At 36.8% G+C, this 19,486-nt stretch overlaps 1 protein-coding gene across 3 annotated transcripts in view; it reads right to left on the bottom strand.

Moving 5' to 3' along the window:
* Positions 1-19,486, bottom strand: part of EPS8 (epidermal growth factor receptor pathway substrate 8) — a 196,624-nt gene that overhangs the window by 52,413 nt on the left and 124,725 nt on the right. For all 3 annotated transcript variants that reach the window (XM_010858741.1, XM_010858739.1, XM_010858740.1), the window contains 5 exons: positions 7,427-7,494; positions 5,931-6,092; positions 3,997-4,146; positions 622-704; positions 3-25 (listed from right to left, as the gene is read on the bottom strand). In XM_010858741.1, the coding sequence (XP_010857043.1) occupies positions 3-25; positions 622-704; positions 3,997-4,146; positions 5,931-6,092; positions 7,427-7,494 (486 nt within the window). The remainder of the gene's footprint in view (positions 1-2; positions 26-621; positions 705-3,996; positions 4,147-5,930; positions 6,093-7,426; positions 7,495-19,486) is intronic.

The raw sequence follows: 19,486 nt of genomic DNA on the forward strand, positions 1-19,486 counted from the left end.
ACCAGGGTCTGCTTTGGAAATCATCCTGAAAACAGATGAAAACAAACTGAATTTTTACCATCTCTATTTCTATAACACATCAGTTCTCTCAGTTTTATGTATTAGTTCTTTAACCTCTAGAAGTATGCCTTGGGGTAGAAAAACAAGGATTTCTTAACCATTCCATATTATGTATATTTATAAATGTATATGAAAAGTATAGAACATTTTCAGTTCAGCTGAAAACCACGTTTAATGTATTTTTCTGGGTCTCCTATGATTAGCAAAGAGTGTTAACAAAACTAGAGTCCTAATATCTATTTATATTCCGTTAGGCTATCTTCCCTTAAAATGCCACTCTTTTGTTCATGAGTCTCTAGGACAACAGAAGTGGGAGAAGCCACACCAGAGAAATTATGGGGAGAAAAGCCGTGCGCGCGCGCGTGCGCGCGCGCACACACACACACACACACACACACACACACACCAACAACCCTTGGAAAGCAAATGAGCTGAGATTACAGACTGTAATCTGTAAAACATGATAACATACCTTTGCTGAAAATATTTTAATTTTTAAAGAAAAAAAAATGACTCAAATAAAAACCAATTCTAGCCCTTAATTTCTTTTAATGCTTTTACCTTAAGACATCAAGCCGCCTCTTCTGCTTCCCTCCTTTGCTGTCACTGATCGCGCTCTCAACATCTTCACTAATTAGATTTGCCTGCAACAAAAGACAAGTTACCTGGGAGGTTACGGATTTCTTTATCTTGGTATGTAGGTTAAAACAGAAAGAGGGATTATGCGCACTGTCCAAATCAATAAATGTCTTGATGCAAAAGAAAAGTGACTTTTTAAAAAAAAATCTGCTTTTGAAACATGACACTTGTTTTTTTCAGTGAACTCTGTAATGAAAGGATTCGAAAATGGAAGGAATTTTTAAAGATTATTTCATCCAGACTCCTTTAATTAAAAAAAAAAAAAGCTACACTTGTATAAAAGCAAAGAGAAAAAGGATTTGCATATGTTGAAAGTATAATCACATGCTGAAAATGTAACTGGGTTAATACCTCTGCCTGGGAAGAGGTGGAGGAACCGTAAGTACCAGCATACACAGCAGCATCCCTCCCCTCCCCCATTCTCACCATCCACGGGGCACCCATTAACCGTGGACATACATAACTCAGTTCCAGCAGAGCCACTCCCTCAGTTTAAGACAGCCCTGTCATCACTAGGTGAACCCCAACACTTGGCTGTAACCCTTGTGATAACCCTTTTATTCTGTCACTTTAGGTTAATAAAATTTAGCTTTCTCCAAAGGAATGATGTTTCTGATACTCTTCCAACAAGAGCATTTGTCTGATATGGTTTTCTTGGGAACCAATGTGAGATTAGCAGCTAAGAAGTTTGTTTGGTTCTGAGGTTTATTTATAGGACTTCCCTGGTGGCTCAGAGGGTAAAGCATCTGCCAACAATGCGGGAGACCTGGATTCAATCCCTAGGTCGGGAAGATCCCCTGGAGAAGGCAATGGCAACCCACTCCAATACTCACAAAGAGTCGGACATGATTGAGCGACTTCACTTATAGCCAGTGATTATTACTGTATATCACATTCTTGCTGGGATATATTCATCTCCTATTTTATGTCTGCTTGTTCTCTGTAATTATGTATGTTTTCCCCAAATACACACACACACACACACACACACACTCACACACACATTGTTATTTAGTTGCTAAGTCATGTGCGGCTCTTTACAACCTCACAGACTGCAGGCTGCCAGGCTCCTCTGTCCATGGCATTTCCCAGGCAAGAATACTGGAGTGGCTTGCCATTTCCTTCTCCAGGGGATCTTCCTGACCCAGGGATCAAACCTGCATCTCCTATGTTGGCAGGAGGATTCTTTTACTGTGGGGCCACCAGGAATGCTCCCATATACACACATACACACATAGTTATATATTATATTCTTTACCATAGGCACAGGTAATCATAAAATTTTAGCAGTGAGGCGACACTTAAAGATCATATAATCTTTTCTTGTTTTATAATTAGTAGAACTGAGGAATACTCATATGATGATTTGGCCTAGGTCACAGAACTATTAAACGAGAATGTTAATGTGTCCTAGTCCAGCTTCACTTGGGTAAGAACGTTCTAGTTTCAGGAAGAATGTCTAGGAGTCCTGAATTTCCTATGGGTAGGGTGTGGAGTTGGCTATCATATTTCCAAGAAAAAATTTACACTGAGGTGGGCAGGAGCATTGTATAAAGTTCCATGATAAAGAAAGGTTAAAACTCAAAAGGGAAGTTGTAAGAAACTACATATATCATTGCATTTATATTTCTAATGGGGCAAGGGAAAAAATCCATCCCAAATGTGGAATATGGCACCAGTGAGTACATGCATAGGGCTGTGTGGTGGTACTTGAGCTTTTAAGCAGGACAAAACAGCATTCAGTAAATCTGTTTTGGACCCATCAATATCATCATGCCCCAACAAATAAAGCAAGCCCTTTATCCTCAAAACTGGAATCCAGAAACTTCACTCAGTCCATAACAGGGAGAGATTTTCGAGCACTGAGACATATAGCAGATTTAAAATGTCTTTAAGCATAGCTCTCTGTGTTTAAAATGTTTGAATTAAATTTCACTGTTTTCAGAGTAAAATATCCATCTTAATCCTTACTGATGTAACAAATTTAACCTTGCAAAAAAAATTCTTAATGCGTTTTATGACTTTACAAAGGAAACATATGAGAAGTCGAATGAACATACAAATTATCTATTGCCACAATTCTTTCCAAGTAAGAAAGTCATTTATTTAAATAAATTTTTCAGAAAGTCATTTATGACATAAATTGAAATAAAAAGAAAATTATAAAATATACTATTTATAGTCAATCTTAATTTACCTATCATATTTTAATGTCAAAGAATTACAGAAAAGATCAAATGATACTTTATGCTAATCTCCCAACATTTCTTTATAAGAAAAAGAATATATTGTGTGTATATATTACACACAATCAAGTGGTAAATCACTGTTCTTGGCAAAGTAAAAATCAACTCAATTAAAAATGATTTCCCTTTTAGAGAAATCAACTCATGAAATAAAGATTCAAGGTTGCAGATAAATTCTAATGTCCAATAAAGCATCACAAATTACAATCATTTGAAAATTACAGTGTACTTTGAAATATAAATCTTCAGGATATGGCGTATTATTACCAGTATAGTAACTATGCTCATCTCTTTTCACATTATGACCTGGGGATTACATAACTTGAGCAATTATTCAAGTCACATAATTGAACAGTAACCCTTAAATCAGTACCATGGAAAACGTCCAAATGTTTCATTGCAATAACCCATGCTATGTGATTGGTGCCAGCATAAAACAGAATAAAACAGATGACATGGTTATTGTCTGTGAAGCATGATTTTTGAAGAATCAATCTTTAATTATAAGTCCAAGTCCCTCAGTGAAGAATTTAATGTATTATCTGCACAGTTTTTAAATAAACAGAATGCATCTTATTTTTTAAATAACACTCAATCTTCTCTTTATTTACTTAGCCTAAACATCCTAGGGAAGATACTGAGGTGTTTTCCTTACAAAACTGTAAGAAACTAAAAATCTAGTACCTAGTAGCCATGTGATTTGGAGAAGGCAATGGCACCCCACTCCAATACTCATGCCTGGAAAATCCCATGGACGGAGGGGCCTGGTAGGCTGCCGTCCATGGGATCGCTAGGAGTCAGACACGACTGAGCAACTTCACTTTCACTTTTCACTTTCATGCATTGGAGAAGGAAATGGCAACCCACTCCAGTGTTCTTGCCTGGAGAATCCCAGGGACAGGGGAGCCTGGTGGGCTGCCGTCTATGGGGTCGCACAGAGTCGGACACAACTGAAGCGACCTAGCAGCAGCAGCAGCAGCCATATGATTGAAGGAGGTAATCAAAGCTAGAACATCTGCTTAAAGGGAGAGAAAATTCACCAGTCTTTTACCTTAATCTCATCACACTGGAAAAGATGAAGGTCTGGCTTGCTCTGGGTTGGCTCTTTGCACACCAGGGCAAGAATCGAATCATAGCTACAGGAGTGCATCACGGCTTGGCAATGCTGAATGGTGCTCAAAGGAAAATTCTCCAATTCATTCTAAAAAGCAAAAATACAACTTGCCTTACTTGTCACTGGATATATAAAATCTGCTCCACAAAGAGCTCTAGGCATCATACCAATAATTTTTAAAAGTATGCAAACCACATTGACAATGAACAGCAGTAAACACAGAAAATATGGAGGATGAGTAGGTACAAGGAGACAGAAAAGACACCACCCTGGGCTAGAGGAGGAGTGAGAGAAAGAGCGAAAAAGACGGAAATATTTAATAAAGGGATGTGGTTCTGTTCTTAATAAACAGAAACCTGAAATTATACTGATTTCCTAAGATTATGGGAAAGAGAGGATGCCTTTAAGAGAAAAATAGGTAAACTGAGGCCTCTTTCCAAAGTTATTATCCATCTTACCTGGTATTCTTTTCCCTGTGGCTCTGTAATATCAAGGTTTTGCTATGTTTTGTTTTTACTTGAATATTATAGTCAAACTCTCAGTTTTTATCTTTAGTAATCACAAATGTTAAGCTAAGAATAATACATCATTTGTACACTTTTTATTTCAGTGAATCTCTGAGATGGAAAAATTCACTATGTAAGTTTTTCCAGCCAAAAATGTCAAACATCAGGGTTAGAAGAATCTTGCTAAAAAATACATTCTTTGAAATGATTAAGCTATTTGGTCATATGAAATTGAATAGTTTCTAACCAATAAAAAGGCATGCCAATAAGACCCTGATAGATCAAATAATTACTTCTGAAACAAATTAATTTTCTTTTTTTTTAACAAATTAATTTTCTGTTCATAATAATAACAAATTCTTTGTTAATGAGATACATTTAAGGTAGTTATCCTAACATGAATGGCCTTACACAAATAGCAAGCACTGTCATGATGTAATTGATGGGAGAAATGGTGGCTTTTTATAAGTAAACAAAATCCAATATCCCTGATAACTGGAACATAAAAAAAAAACAATAACTTTTATTATAGACAGCACATATACACAGACATCATATCATAAATTGATTCTAAGCCCTCATTCCTTGGGACCCAGAAAGGTGAAACAAAAAATGCACATTCCATTAAAACAGAATGTAATTTCTAGGCCACACCAGGGAGATAACAATTTTATTTCAAAATAAATTAAATAATATCCCTTCTCTATAACTACTTGAAACTAGGAGGATTAGAGAAGCTCCCGGGTGTTATTCTCTCACAGAATGCAATGGATGAGATGAAAGAAAGGGCAGATTTTACACCCTACTCCTATCAGAATACCTTAACATGATTACAAAAGTTATTCTCTTTATCTTAGCAACTCAAATGTCTACTAGGTGATGGGGCTCAGAAAAGGCCTCTTTTAAGAGCTCCAGCATCTTACCTGACTACCTGTGTGAAAGAAAGGTACCTGGTATTGACCTGGTGGAAGCTGAGGCACATACACACCAACTCCTTCACCCCAATTCACTCACTGGGGTTCAAACCACAACACTTGGATATGGCTTGGCCTAGCATATAATTAACATATGTCTTAAAGAATAGTGCCCTATAGGGGCTTTAGTTTAGTGCTATGTATTTTTTCCTCACTTCTTCCACCTCATCATATATGGTTAAAGAAACATTGTATCCTTCTATATCTAGTTTAAAAACATGATTTTGCATCCCTAAAGTATATGGAGAACGACATTTTTCCTTCAAATTCACTGACAAGAGTATTTTATGGTGCCAAATATTTACCCATTTTCAAACAATCTGACCTAACGTGAACATAAATATTTTTAGACTTTCTTGAAAATAAAATAGCATATGTTTTTCAAACTTGCCTTTGATTCTAAATCGATCAGGCTCACAGCTTTCTCATCCACCTGAAGAATCATATCTTGAGTCCATACTTTGCCCTTAGCATCGAGCAATTTCAGCTTCCTTATTCCATCATCAACAGTTATCATAGCATCTTTCCGATCCAGAACAAAGGTGGTCAAGTGCTTATGATTGAGAAAGAAAAAACATACCACACATAGTCTCTTAGTAAACATTTTCCCCCCAAAATTGTAAAGTTAACCTAACTGAAGTCAGCTAGTAAAGGGGAGGAAAAGGCAATGGCACCCCACTCCAGCACTCTTGCCTGGAAAATCCCATGGATGGAGGAGCCTGGTAGGCTGCAGTCCATGGGGTCGCTAAGAGTCGGACACGACAGAGCAACTTCCCTTTCACTTTTCACTTTCATGCATTGGAAAAGGAAATGGCAACCCACTCCAGTGTTCTTGCCTGGAGAATCCCAGGGACGGGGGAGCCTGCTGGGCTGCCGTCTATGGGGTCTCACAGAGTTGGACATGACTGAAGTGACTTAGCAGTAGCAGTAGCAGCAGTAGAGGGGAAAGACAAAGATTGGGTTGGTCAAAAAGCTCATTCAGGATTTTCACACCTCTTATGTGAAAACCCGAACGAACATTTTCACCAATCCAATATAAAGTACTTTAGAACTTCATGGGAACCTTACTGGGACAATAAAGTCAAAACAGACTTTTGATGAATAGAGGAAATGATGCCTTGAATCATAAAATATCTAAATCTGTGTAATACTGAGCCTTGTTGAACTAGACAAACATGAGAAAAACAAACTTTAAAGAGCTTAAATAACATGCTCTTTATTTAATCCATTTTATTACATATTGGTTATTTAGATGTTGAACAACAGAACAACAGTCTACAAACAAGCCTGAAAACTATAATACTGGTAGTTGAGAACAGCAACAGCAATTCTAGTTTGCAACAAGTGTCAAACTTTTCACTCTACTGAAACAAAACTTTAAATTTCATTAAGCATGCTTGAGGAAATAGAAATCTAAAAACAGGAGCAATTTAAAAATTATTCCCTAATTCAATATTTTCTATTATAATAAGCAAAGTTCACTCAAATAGATTGCAATTAAGAGCAAGTATCTTAAAAGACAGCAATAGAGGGAAAATTTTTAAAAAAGAGAGGATTGTTTAAACAGAACTTGCAATAACTTTAGACAAAACCATCAAGGTTTATTTCAAGAAGAGTCCATAATATAAAATAGAAGTCTTTGTTCTGTTTTTAACCAAAAAAAGGCTGATAATGATAAATGAGTAGTTATTTTAATTTATTCTCCATGAAAACATATTAACTAGATACTTTTATATTTAACATCTGTTTTTAGAAAATCTAAAAGAAAAATTTCAACCCAATTTACAACATCATAGACATGAAATAAAACATCGCTCTGATTTTACTATCAATTTTTATGTGCCTCAAGCTTCATTCTACTTTGTAGCAAACATCAAAGTATCTTACTTCAACACGGTATTGGGATATATCTGACACGCTGCTGACACTGTCCCGTGCATAATTCTTCCTTTGTTCTGGAAAAGAAGTTTAAAAAGTTGTTATTTACCCATGAATAGGCTGAACTTCATATAGCAGTGTCTCATGGCCATCTCTAAAACTAGTCTATCTCATATATAAGTACAGTAGTTGACAAGTCACCATTGTGTGGTTATCTGAAAATACTCATTATTCATATTCAATGAAAAAGTCATGGAAAAGCTTACATGAAATGTAAAAATGATCTGACCAACATAAATGATCATAATCCCAAAAGTTAACAAGATTATTCATGTGTAAGGAAAAAAGTTATTTCATCTAAAGATGTTATTAATCAGGGACATCCTCTTGACCACAAAAGAGAAAAATCTGGCTTGTAAATTTCATCTTTTAATGCACTGAGAACAAAATGGAACTGCAAATATGGTCATGGATACTGTATTATATGAGTTAGACTACATTATTAAAATAATAGACACTGCAAGGCACACGTTTCACCATATCCACACTAGGGAGCAGGTTAGAGGAGATTCAAAACATGATTCAATCACACTCAATGCCATTTAACTCTAATATTCACACATCTACAGAACACAAATGTGATACTCAGAACTGTAGGTATAAGCTGTTAGAAAAAAATAAGAAAGTTAGGTAGAAAGTTACTGCACCAACTAAATAAAAAGCAAAAAGCAACCTGTTTTTCTTTTGCAAAATGCTGCAAAACCAAAATAAAATATGTGACGCCAATATTTTGTACTTGTTGCTTTCTAATCAAGCAACTTGATCATTTGTAAATTTGGGGTTGCCTGATTTTTTTTTCCTGTGGTGAAAAAAACTCTAAGTGGGAAGCAGGAAAGTTTGGATTATCGCCTTTGTCTCTTGTCACTAAGGAGGAGACTGATCTTGGCAAAACTCTGCATTTCAGCACCCTTATTGTAAATACAAGGGTTAAATAAGCTCACGTTTCATGATTCCTACAGCACTAACATTTATTCTCTCTCTGCCTCTGTGTCTACCTCTCTCACATAAACACACCTTAGCTTTCCTAATAACCATGTTTTTATCCAAATGTAAACCTGTTTGTTTCAGGTAATATAGAAATTTTCTGATTTTGCTACAGCAGAAATTGAAAAGTTCTGCTGAACATAAAAGCAAAGTAAGTACAAAAATACTAACTCAGAAAGTTAATACATAGGATTTTTTAAAACGATAACTTTCGGTTTCACAATACCCATGAAAGTTACAACTTTTCATTTACATTTTTCTTAAAGCTTAGGTGAGAATATAAATGCCTTTTATTAAATCACTCTGACATTATTCCAATACATTCTGATTTTGCTTTTGCAGCATGAAAGTTATTTACTAAAAATGGGCACACTATAACATTCACCATCTGCTACCTTTCTTTTTTTGTTTGGACGATGATCTGAAGAAGTATGATCCATCTGGTCCTACCAAAACAATGTCACCGAAAAGAAACATCTGATTTCACCTTAAATATTCTATTCCAGTATGACAAAACATAAACCTTAATTTACACCTTTTTAAGACTGAACAACCATAATTTTTCTGATTATTAGCCAAGGTTTAATCAATGAGAAATATGAACAAATGGATACTTGATGATAACTCTTAACCCATGATAACTCTTAAAAAGTCAATATTTAAGTCTGAGAAAAACACTTTTAGAAAGAACCAGTATTTCAGAATCACCGGTTCATCATATTCTAACACAATTCTCCATGCCCAACTCAGAACATGAGGGCGGTTCTGTTTCCTTTTGTCTGGCCTCAGGACCATAAAAGAAATGGCAGCGGTTGCCATGGTCTCCAATATCGATATGGCGACCCTGGGATGTTCAAATGCTTGACTGAGTTTTTCAGTTAAGTGAATGGCAAACACAATTGAAGATAAAAACTATTAGATGTTTTGTAATTAAATATTCTCATTACAAAACAATAAAACTTTGTTCCCCCAAATTTCCCTACACATAGTTTCTCAATCCTACAGAAAAATACTTTACAGAAGTAGAAAACACTGTTTGATAGCATTCATAAACAGTGTGATGCTAACTGAAAGATAAGGTACCATTCCTAATATTCTAAATTAAGGATCCATTGTAGGAATTCCTAAGCTCTTTCTCTCCAGTGTTATACAATAAATAATATGTATGTGTTACAAGAAATCACCTTTTAAAAATCCTAAAAATGTGTAAATGCCATAAAATGGATTTACAAATAAACTAGTAGTTTCAGTGATTTAAGGCAATGAATAAAAGTTACTATGAACATTTTAATAGGAAATTTTGAAATAAAGCTCCTAAAAGGCAATTAGAGTAACATTTATTTTTTAAGAAAACCATATGTACTTTCAAGTACAGCTGTAAATAGTAATTATGCTCCTAAGCCTGAAATATCTCACCCACAGCTCTAAAACAGTACGGAAAGCCTCAATAAAGTCACCATGATACTTAAGATAAAGTCTCTACCGAGGTTCGTCACTTTCTCTAAGAAATGGTTCTCAACCTCGGCTGCACATTAGAAAAGGAACTTTAAAAAACACTGCACGCCCTCCCCCACCCACACTGCACAGCCCAGGATTCTAATGTAGTTGGTCTAGGATGCAGTCTGAGTATTGGGCTTCGTAAAAGCTCTCCAGGAAATTCCAATTTTTTTCATTCTAATTCCAAGGTTGGAAACTACTATTCCAAAATCAGTACAAAGGCCAACTCAACTACCTCCTCCTAAGGTGAAGTTTTTTTCTTTCCAAATTAACAGTGTAAGTCATGGTCAAATAGTCTCTCTCTCGGATACAATTAGAGTTAGGAACAAACTCTGCTTGATTGTAGTGCCACTGATGGTGCTTCGCTGTTTTTCGTAATGGCTTTATTCCATGGACCAGAATATACAAACCCAAAGGATGGAATTAGGTGGCTTCAGTTAGCAAAGATGGAAATTCTTTATGCATTATTTTAGTGTTATTGAGCTGATACAGTGCCGTGAAAACTGCTATTTCACTTCTGGACCAGGTAGTTAAACTTAGGTTTCAGTGAACTTTGGATGATTATCATGTATCACTATAGGTTCATCAAATCTAACAGATGTATTCCTCTGAAGGTGGCTGCTGACAGTGGAGGAGGCTAGGCTGTGGGGGTTTATGGAAAATCTTGGTACTCCTCAATTTTGCTGTGAACCTAAAACTGACCCCAAAAATGTCTTAATTTAAAAAAAAAATAGGTTTCACTTAACTCTTCAATGAGTACAATGACCACTATAACAATACTCAGGTCTCAGTATTTACACCTAATTCTCGTTTGCCTATATTGCTGTTTACACATAAGATGGCAAGATTTGAAACAGCTAATATTCAGAAAATTGTTATTTTCTCTTTCTCTGAAAACAAATTGTTATTTTCTCTTTCTCTGAAAACAAAGTGCCGCTCAAAAAGTAAGAAATTGGTTATTAAAAAGAAAAAGTGTAACGTGAAAGTGAAACTCACTCAGTCGTGTCCGACTCTCTGCGACCCCATGGACTATATACTCTGTGGGATTCTCTAGGCCAGAATACTGGAGTAGGTAGCCTTTCCCTTCTCCAGGGAATCTTCCCAACCTAGGGATCAAACCCAGGTCTCCTGCATTGCAGGTGGATTCTTTACTAGCTGAACCACCAGGGAAGCCGAACATAAAAGTAGCTGCCAAGTACTCCTCTAAGTAAAACAATGGGTTATTGTTCATACTACTTTACGCTTATAGAAACTTTCAGCCATAGGAAAGGAGAACTCCTTTCCCATTATTTTAGTGTTTAATTTCTGTACAGGAGAGGTGGCTTAGCAGGAATCAGTAAGAAGTAGTGAGTAATAATTACAAGCTCTCATGATGTAGGCAACTATAAGCAAGATTGACAAATCAGTCTTTTTTTAATATAAATTTATTTATTTTAATTGGAGGTTAATTACTTTACAATATTGTATTGGTTTTGGCATACATCAACATGAATCTGCCACAGGTATACACGTGTTCCCCATCCTGAACCCCTCTCCCTCCTCCCTCCCCAAACTATCCCTCTGGGTCGTCCCAGTGCACCAAGATCACTTTTAGAAAACAAACAAGGTCATTTTTACAAAACCACATTATTTAAGAATTCATTTTATTGCCTGGTGCAACAAGTTGTTAAAACAGCTCATCCCTCAAAGGAGAAAAAAAAGCTTTAAAATTTTCAAATAACATAGAAAAATTCCTAAATTGTCTTTTTGAGTCTCATGCACTTTGACATACTCTATGAAGCTGGATGTCGACTCTAACACTGCCCAACCTCCTGGTAATATATAGTCAAGAGCCTTTTATTTACAGTTTTTAAAAATGTTTTTTCTTAAACTATGTATTTTTTCCAACTAAATTACACCTTATCAACAATGAGGATGGAAAGAAGAGAAGTGGGTTTTAACCCTTTGGTGCCACCTGAATTTATAAGACCTCTCCTAGACTTCAAATGGGACAATTAAAGAGACTAATAATTCCAAACTAAGAACTGAAAGAAAAAGAAAGATAAGAACAAAACGGAAAATATGTGGGTCAATATCTATTAAGAAAAGTGGTATATTTGAGTACATGAGTTGAGCACTGTGTAAAAATACAGCAAAGTTTACAGTCAGTTATACAGAAATGAAGCATACAGATAACAGATTACTGATGCTCACTTTACCAGTACCTCCATAAAAACAAAAAAGAAAAGCAAGAAAAAAACAAATATACCTTTGCACATGTTAACATCACAACAGTATTCAAACTTCAAGTAAAATGAAACGTGAGAGACTGCCTGTCATATTTATCTTTTACTCCATCACCGCCCAACAATATAATAAATGTAGGTCATGACAATAAAGTATTACTAACTGGTAATTCTGTGAAACATATTTTTCTGGTGACAGGAGGACTTTAAACAGCTGATTAGTTATGCCAAGTTGTCATATTCCAAACTTAGCTCATTTAAAGGAAAGTCACTTTTCGAGGAAGTTCAGCTGTTCAGAACACAGCAAAGAACCCACACTTAAATAAAATAAGCCCTCTGAGTGGGAGACAGAGATATCACAATATCTAATGTTAATATTTGCACATTTTAATGCCTCTATTCCCTACTTACAATCTATGTGTAATACTCACAAGATTTCCTATTAGTTTCTTAGCCTACATATACCAAAAGCAAAGCTAGAAGCAGGCACGTTACCAACAAAGGACAGTTCACCTGACTTTATTAAAAATGCTTGGGACCTAGCCACACAGGAATATACAACAGCTTCAAATACTCCTAAGGGAAAAGATCCTGTATAATTTGGTGTAAAGTTAAGGAATGGGCTTCCCTGGTGGTTCAGTGGTAAAGAATCCACCTGCCAATGCAGGAGACATGAGTTTCATCCCTGGGTCAGGAAGATACCCTGGAGGAGGAAATGGCAACCCACTCCAGTATTCTTGCCTGGAGAATCCCATGGACAGAGAAGCCTGGCAGGCTACAGTCCATGGGGTCGCAAAGAGTTTGACAGGACTTAGCAGCTAAACAACAATAACAGCAACAAAGGTAAGGAATGCAGTCTCTGAGCGTCTCACAGTACACACGCTGGAGTACGCGCCACTGACCCTCTGAGTCATCGACAAAGGGTTACAGGAGCCACGCCCCAACAGAAGGGAATGTCTAAGGCTTTTTACAAGCATTTCCCTTAAAAAAAGACTTTGACAAGCAGGCTAGCTGGAAAAAAAATACATAAAATTTTCAATTCCCTGATAATGGCAGCCAAATGAAATATTACCACCATGAGATAAGAAAAGAAAGAAACTGTAGAAGAGAGAAATTAGTATGTATTTCCTACTTATGTTGTCAGGAACTTTATTGATGCAGAGCCTCTCACATGCTGGCTTTAAAATTTCTTGTATAATAATGAATAAATGACAGTTTAGGGTGATTAAAACTGCCGCACAACTTAACCATTTTCCTCGAATAAATTAAAGAATATAGCTAGAAGAAGCAAATTTATTATCATAATTGTGCAGTTCACATTCATAGGACTTATGAAAAAATATTTCTAGTGATAGCTGGGATGCAAACTTTAAAATATATGATGAAGATTACCTCTTATTCCTGGCAAAGTATCACTGAGATGAGATGTATGACATCATTTGGAGTTAACAGTAAAATATTAAATTTGATGCATCTGAGAACCCATGACTAAAAGTTACCGTCCTATACCCTTCCTCACTACTATCATGGGTTCACTACTTCTATTTTTTCATATACACACTATTATATGTATATGAAGCACTATTATCATCATTTCTATTTTGCAGTTGAGGGAACTGGGACCAACAGATTAAATCATTTGCTCAAAACGGCGGCCCTTTTGGTAGAAGTGCTATGATTCAGCCATGGATCACGTGGCCCCCCAAACCCATGCACTGCCTCTCTGAGAGAGATACTGAAGCAGTCATAACGGTGCATTATGGTGTCAGACTGAAAAGTGTTCTCATAAAAAAGACCAAGCTGCATGAAACTCCTGACACAGGCTGTAGCCTGTGCTCGGTACATAAAAAACAGTGGTCATTACCGTGAAACTCATGTTGCATCATGCTAAATAATGCCCACACATCCCAGAGGAATCCATGTGCCACCCATGAAGGCGAGTGAATTCTTGAAAGATTTATTCAACTGGTTTAATCATCAGAGAGGATAAATCTTAAAGGTATACACTGTGACACAATAAATGACATTATAAATCTCTCCTTTACCAGCATGTTAATTACAAAAGAAAAGTTAAAACTATGCAGTTTGGGAGGCTAAACAGTCCTAAAATTAACTAAATATAGTTAGAGCTTCCACTGGAATTTTATTCCAGTTGAATAAACTAGAGGAGGTTTGTTCAAAACCTGGACATGTTTCTATGCTGCCATTCATCCATGTAACCATTCATCCCATTCACTCACTGCATTTACTGGGAACCTGTCAGAGAGAAGGCATAATGGACATGTGTGTCTTTGTGGACAGTGTGCTGAGAGGGAAAGCTGAGTATTAGCTACAAGGAGGAGTGAAATGTTACCTGCAACTTCAAGAAATTTAAAACCCTCTGACATCTAAGCCTAACACACTGCTGAGTCTTCTTTCTTCCTGATGATTGCCTCTTGCATTTGCCTGTTTCCATCACTCTATTTATGTCTTCTGTTTACCTATATGCTGCTCATTTTTGTCACACTACCCCAAATTAACTGTTACTTTTTTTTCCTTACAGTCAAGATTTTTAAATTTATGTTATTTTGACAAATTACCTCACCTTAGAAAGGAGCACCGGTTTGCTTTATATGTAAAAAGGGGGGAATAAAAATTTACTACTTAAAAGCTAAAGATTCAGTTCCTAGGTAGGAAGACTCAATATAGTGAAAATGACTATACTACCAAACGCAATCTACAGATTCAATATGATCCCTATCAAATTACCAATGGCATTGTTCACAGAACTAGAGCAAAATATTTCACAATTCATATGGAAACACAAAAGGTCCCGAATAGCCAAATCAGTCTTGAGAAAGAAGAACAGAGCTGGAAGAATCAACCCTCCTGACTTCAGATTATACTGCAAAGCTACAGTCATCATGACAGTATGGTACTGGTACAAAAACAGAAACACAGACCAATGGTACAAGATAGAAAGCCCAGAAATAAACCCATGCACCTATGGGTACCTTATTTTTTACAAAGGAGGCAAGAATATACAATGGGGCAAAGACAGCCTCTTCAATAAATGGTGCTGGGAAAAACTGGACAGCAACATGTAAAAGAATGAAATTAGAACACCTCCTAACATCAAACACAAAGATAAACTCAAACTGGATTAAAGACCTAAATGTAAGACCAGAAACCATAAAACTCTTAGAGGAAAACATAGGCAGAATACTCGATGACATAAATCAAAGCAAGATTCTCTATGACCCACCTCCTAGAGTAATGGAAATAAAAACAAAAGTAGACAAGTGGGACCTGATTAAACTTAAAAGCTTTTGCACAGCAAAGGAAACTATAAGCAAGACAATCCTCAGAATGGGAGAAATGAACAGAAAATGAAACAACTAATAAAGGATTAATTCCAAAATATAGAAGCAGCTCAGACAAGTCAATGACAGAAAAACAGCCCAATCAAAAAGTGGGAAGAAGATCTAAACAGATATTTCTCCAAAGAAGGCATACAGATGGCTAAAAAACACATGAAAAGATGTTCAATATCGCTCCTTATTAGAGAAATACAAATCAAAACTACAATGAGATACCACCTCACACTGGTCAGAATGGCCATCACATCAGTGAGCCCAGATAAGATAAACCAAGTTCAGCCCAGGTCACCAGAGTTGTGACTCCTAGACTCGTGAGAAATAATAAATGGTTCTTGTATTATGCCAAAAAAAAAAAAATCTACAAACAATAAATGCTGGAGAGGGTGTAGAGAAAAAGGAATACTCTTGCACTGTTGGTGGGAATGTAAATTGATACAGCCACTATGGAAGATGTATGGAGATTCCTTAAAAAACTAGGGATAAAATCACCATATGACCCAGCAATCCCACTCCTAGGCATATACCCTGAGGAAACCAAAATTCAGAGAAACCCATGTATCCCATTGTTCACTGCAGCACTATCTACAATAGCTAGAACATGGAAGCAACCTAGATGTCCATTGACAGATAAATGGATAAAGAAGTTGTGGTACATATACACAATGGAATATTACTCAGCCATAAAAAGGAATGCATTTGAGACAGTTCTGATGAGGTGAATGAACCTAGAACTTACTATACAGAGTGAAGCGAGTCAGAAAGATAAATATCATATTCTAACACATATATACAGAATCCAGAAGAAAGATTCAGTTCAATTGCTCAGTCATGTCCAACTCTTTGTGACCCCATGAACTGCAGCATGCCAGGCCTCCCTGTCCATCACCAACTCCCAGAGTCCACTCAAATCCATGTCCACTGAGTCAGTGATGCCAACCAACCATCTCATCCTCTGTTGTCCCCTTCTCCTCCTGCCCCCAATCTTTCCCAAAGGTCTTTTCAAATCAGAAAAGAATGGTACTGAAGAAGAAGAATGGTACTGAAGAACTTATTTACAGGGCAGCAATGGAGAAAATGAAATAGAGAATAGACATATGAACACGGGGAGAGGGGAGGAGAGGGTAAGAAAGAGTATGTATGGAAAGAGTAACAATGGAAAACTTACATTACCATATGTAAAATAGATAGCTAACGGGAATTTGCTGTATGGCTGAGGAAACTCAAACAGGGGTGTGTATCAACCTAAAGGGGTGGGATGGGGAGGGAGATGGGAGGGAAGATCAAAAGGGACATATGTACACCTATGGCTGATTCATGTTGAGGTTTGACAGAAAACAATAAAACTCTGTAAAGCAATTATCCTTGAATGAAAAAAAAACAAATTAAAAAAAAGCTAAAGATTCAATCCTTGGAGCAATGATTTCATGAAATTGCTCGCAATACAAAAATATTAACATTTGAAAGTGAGTCTTAATTTTTATTCCTTATTCCTGTCTTCAGTTAAGTTCAGTTGCTCAGTCGTGTCTGACTCATTGCAACCCCATGAACCACTCCCTGTCCATCACCAACTCCTGGAGTTTACCCAAACCCATGTCCATTGAGTCGGTGATGCCATCCAACCATCTCATCCTCTGTCGTCCCCTTTTCCTCCTTCCCTCAATCTTTCCCAACATCAGGGTGTCTTCATATGAGTCAGCTCTTCGCATCAGGTGGCCAAAGTATTGGCATTTCAGCTTCAACATCAATCCTGTGTAAAACCCAGGACTGATCTCCTTTAGGATGGACTGGTTGGATCTCCTTGCAGTCCAACGGACTCTCAAGAGTCTTCTCCAACACCACAGTTCAAAAGCATCAACTTTTCAGCACTCAGCTTTCTTTATAGTCCAACTCACATCCATACATGACTACTGGAAAAACAATAGCTTCGACTAGACGGACCTCTGTTGACAAAGTAATGTCTCTGCTTTTTAATATGCTGTCTATGTTGGTCATAACTTTCCTTCCAAGGAGTAAGCGTCTTTTAATCTCATGGCTGCAGTCACCATGTGCAGTGATTTTCCTGTCTTAGCTCTCTGAAAATAGACCTTTGAATCTATAGTATTTGTGAAAAGCTTAATACTCTTTCTCCTTAACAAAAATCTTTGGGTTATTATTTATATATCTGACTTATCTACATTATTTAGGTCTCTGATTCATCTATTCCTATCCATATACATTGAATCCATCCTCACCTGCTACCAGAGTGATTCAAGATAAATAGGACCTATTATTCTCCCCCCCACCCCCACCTCCATTAAAGCACTTCATTGACCAGTCATTCCTTTTAAACAATGTCCAGATGCCAGTGCATTGTTTTTTTCTAATGTGGTCTATGTTTGTTTTCTGATCTTCTTTCCTGATGTACCACCTTGAACCCTCCAGTTAGTATTCAACTGTTTACTACTCACTGATGCACTATATTTATTCTACAGGTGTTAACTGAGCATAAGTTATACATTAGCCACTGAGCTAAATTTAGGGAATCCTTAAGCAAAGAAGGCAAAGGTGGCCCACATTCATGGAGCTTAGGGTCTGTTTTTAAAAGGGTTAATACAACTGTTTAAGGCACCCTCTAGCCCCACAAATGCCTGGAGAATTTCAGAGTTTAACCTCTCCATGAAATTCCTCCTGCTCACCCCACTCACATAGAAGAGCTGACCCCACTGCACCACCATCTGTACCTCGTTGCCATCCGAGCTTATTCAGCACTTTATAATGTCACATGCACAGGTCTACCTCACCAAAACAGTGCCCAACCAATGACCATCTCTTATTCATCTTTGAAATGAATCAAATGACATGTAAAGACTGTGAAGATCACAGCCAGGCACACAGAAACAAGTAAGTATCTGGCTTAAAATGAAAGACTGAAGGAATTATTTTTGCAAAAAAGAAAAAAGTTTTTCCCTTTTCAGTTTCTTTAAGTCATGCTCTAGAGTGCAAGTTTCATAAAGTCAAGGGACCTTATCATTGGCCCTGTTTGGGGCACATATATTACTGGCCCTGTTCTGGGCACATATTAATCACAAAATAAATATTTGTTGAATATATTCTCTAGATCTACAACTCATAATGACTAGGGCATGGTAAGAATGTCACAATATTGTACTCAAGAGAACCGAAACCAAAGCTAATCAGATTGACAAGGTCATAGGAAAATGTATATGATACAAAATCCATTTTATGGACGTGTCATTTGAGTTCTAAAGTCTAGTCACTGGATATACAGGAAGAGAAAGAATCACAAAATCTTGGAATGAGTCATTTTTACCACAGCCAAAATTCTGTAGCTCTGAATGATGTAAAAAGAAAAGAATTTCAACTTGAGAAAATGCTATTGGTTCCTACAGTTGATAACAACGATAGCAAATATATACAGCGTTTTCTGCTTGCCAGGCACTGTACTAAGCATTTCACATGTAGTAGCTCACTAAATTCTTATATCAAGCCTATGAGATATTTCCATTATACAGATAAGCAAAATGAGGGACACACAGGTAAAGTAATTTGTTCAGGATCACTCATCTAATAAATGGTAGAACTGGATTTCAACCAGGATGGCTGGCTCCAGAGTCTTTGCTCTTCACCCCAGCACTAATCTCATTCTCTATGGGTAAACAGTAACAAAAGGCCACACAGATCCCATAAAAGCAAATGTCTTTCTAAACACATGTGATATGTTTCAGGAGTCCTCAACTTCTTTGTCGTATTGAATTCTATTTTATATTTGAAGTTTAAAAAAAACAGTATTTATAGCTGGGACAACAGAAGGAAGACAATGGAAGTTTGAGAAAGATCACTAAGAAATTACCTAAGGGCTATTGGTTAAACTGTAATGCTACCCCAGAAGTTCAAGAGCTGTAAGGAAGAAGTCCTGCTGTCAGCCCATGATCAACAGAATGTCA

Source organism: Bison bison, unplaced genomic scaffold (assembly GCF_000754665.1).
Source record: "Bison bison bison isolate TAMUID 2011002044 unplaced genomic scaffold, Bison_UMD1.0 scf7180017864390, whole genome shotgun sequence".
Taxonomy (NCBI): Eukaryota; Metazoa; Chordata; class Mammalia; order Artiodactyla; family Bovidae; genus Bison; species Bison bison.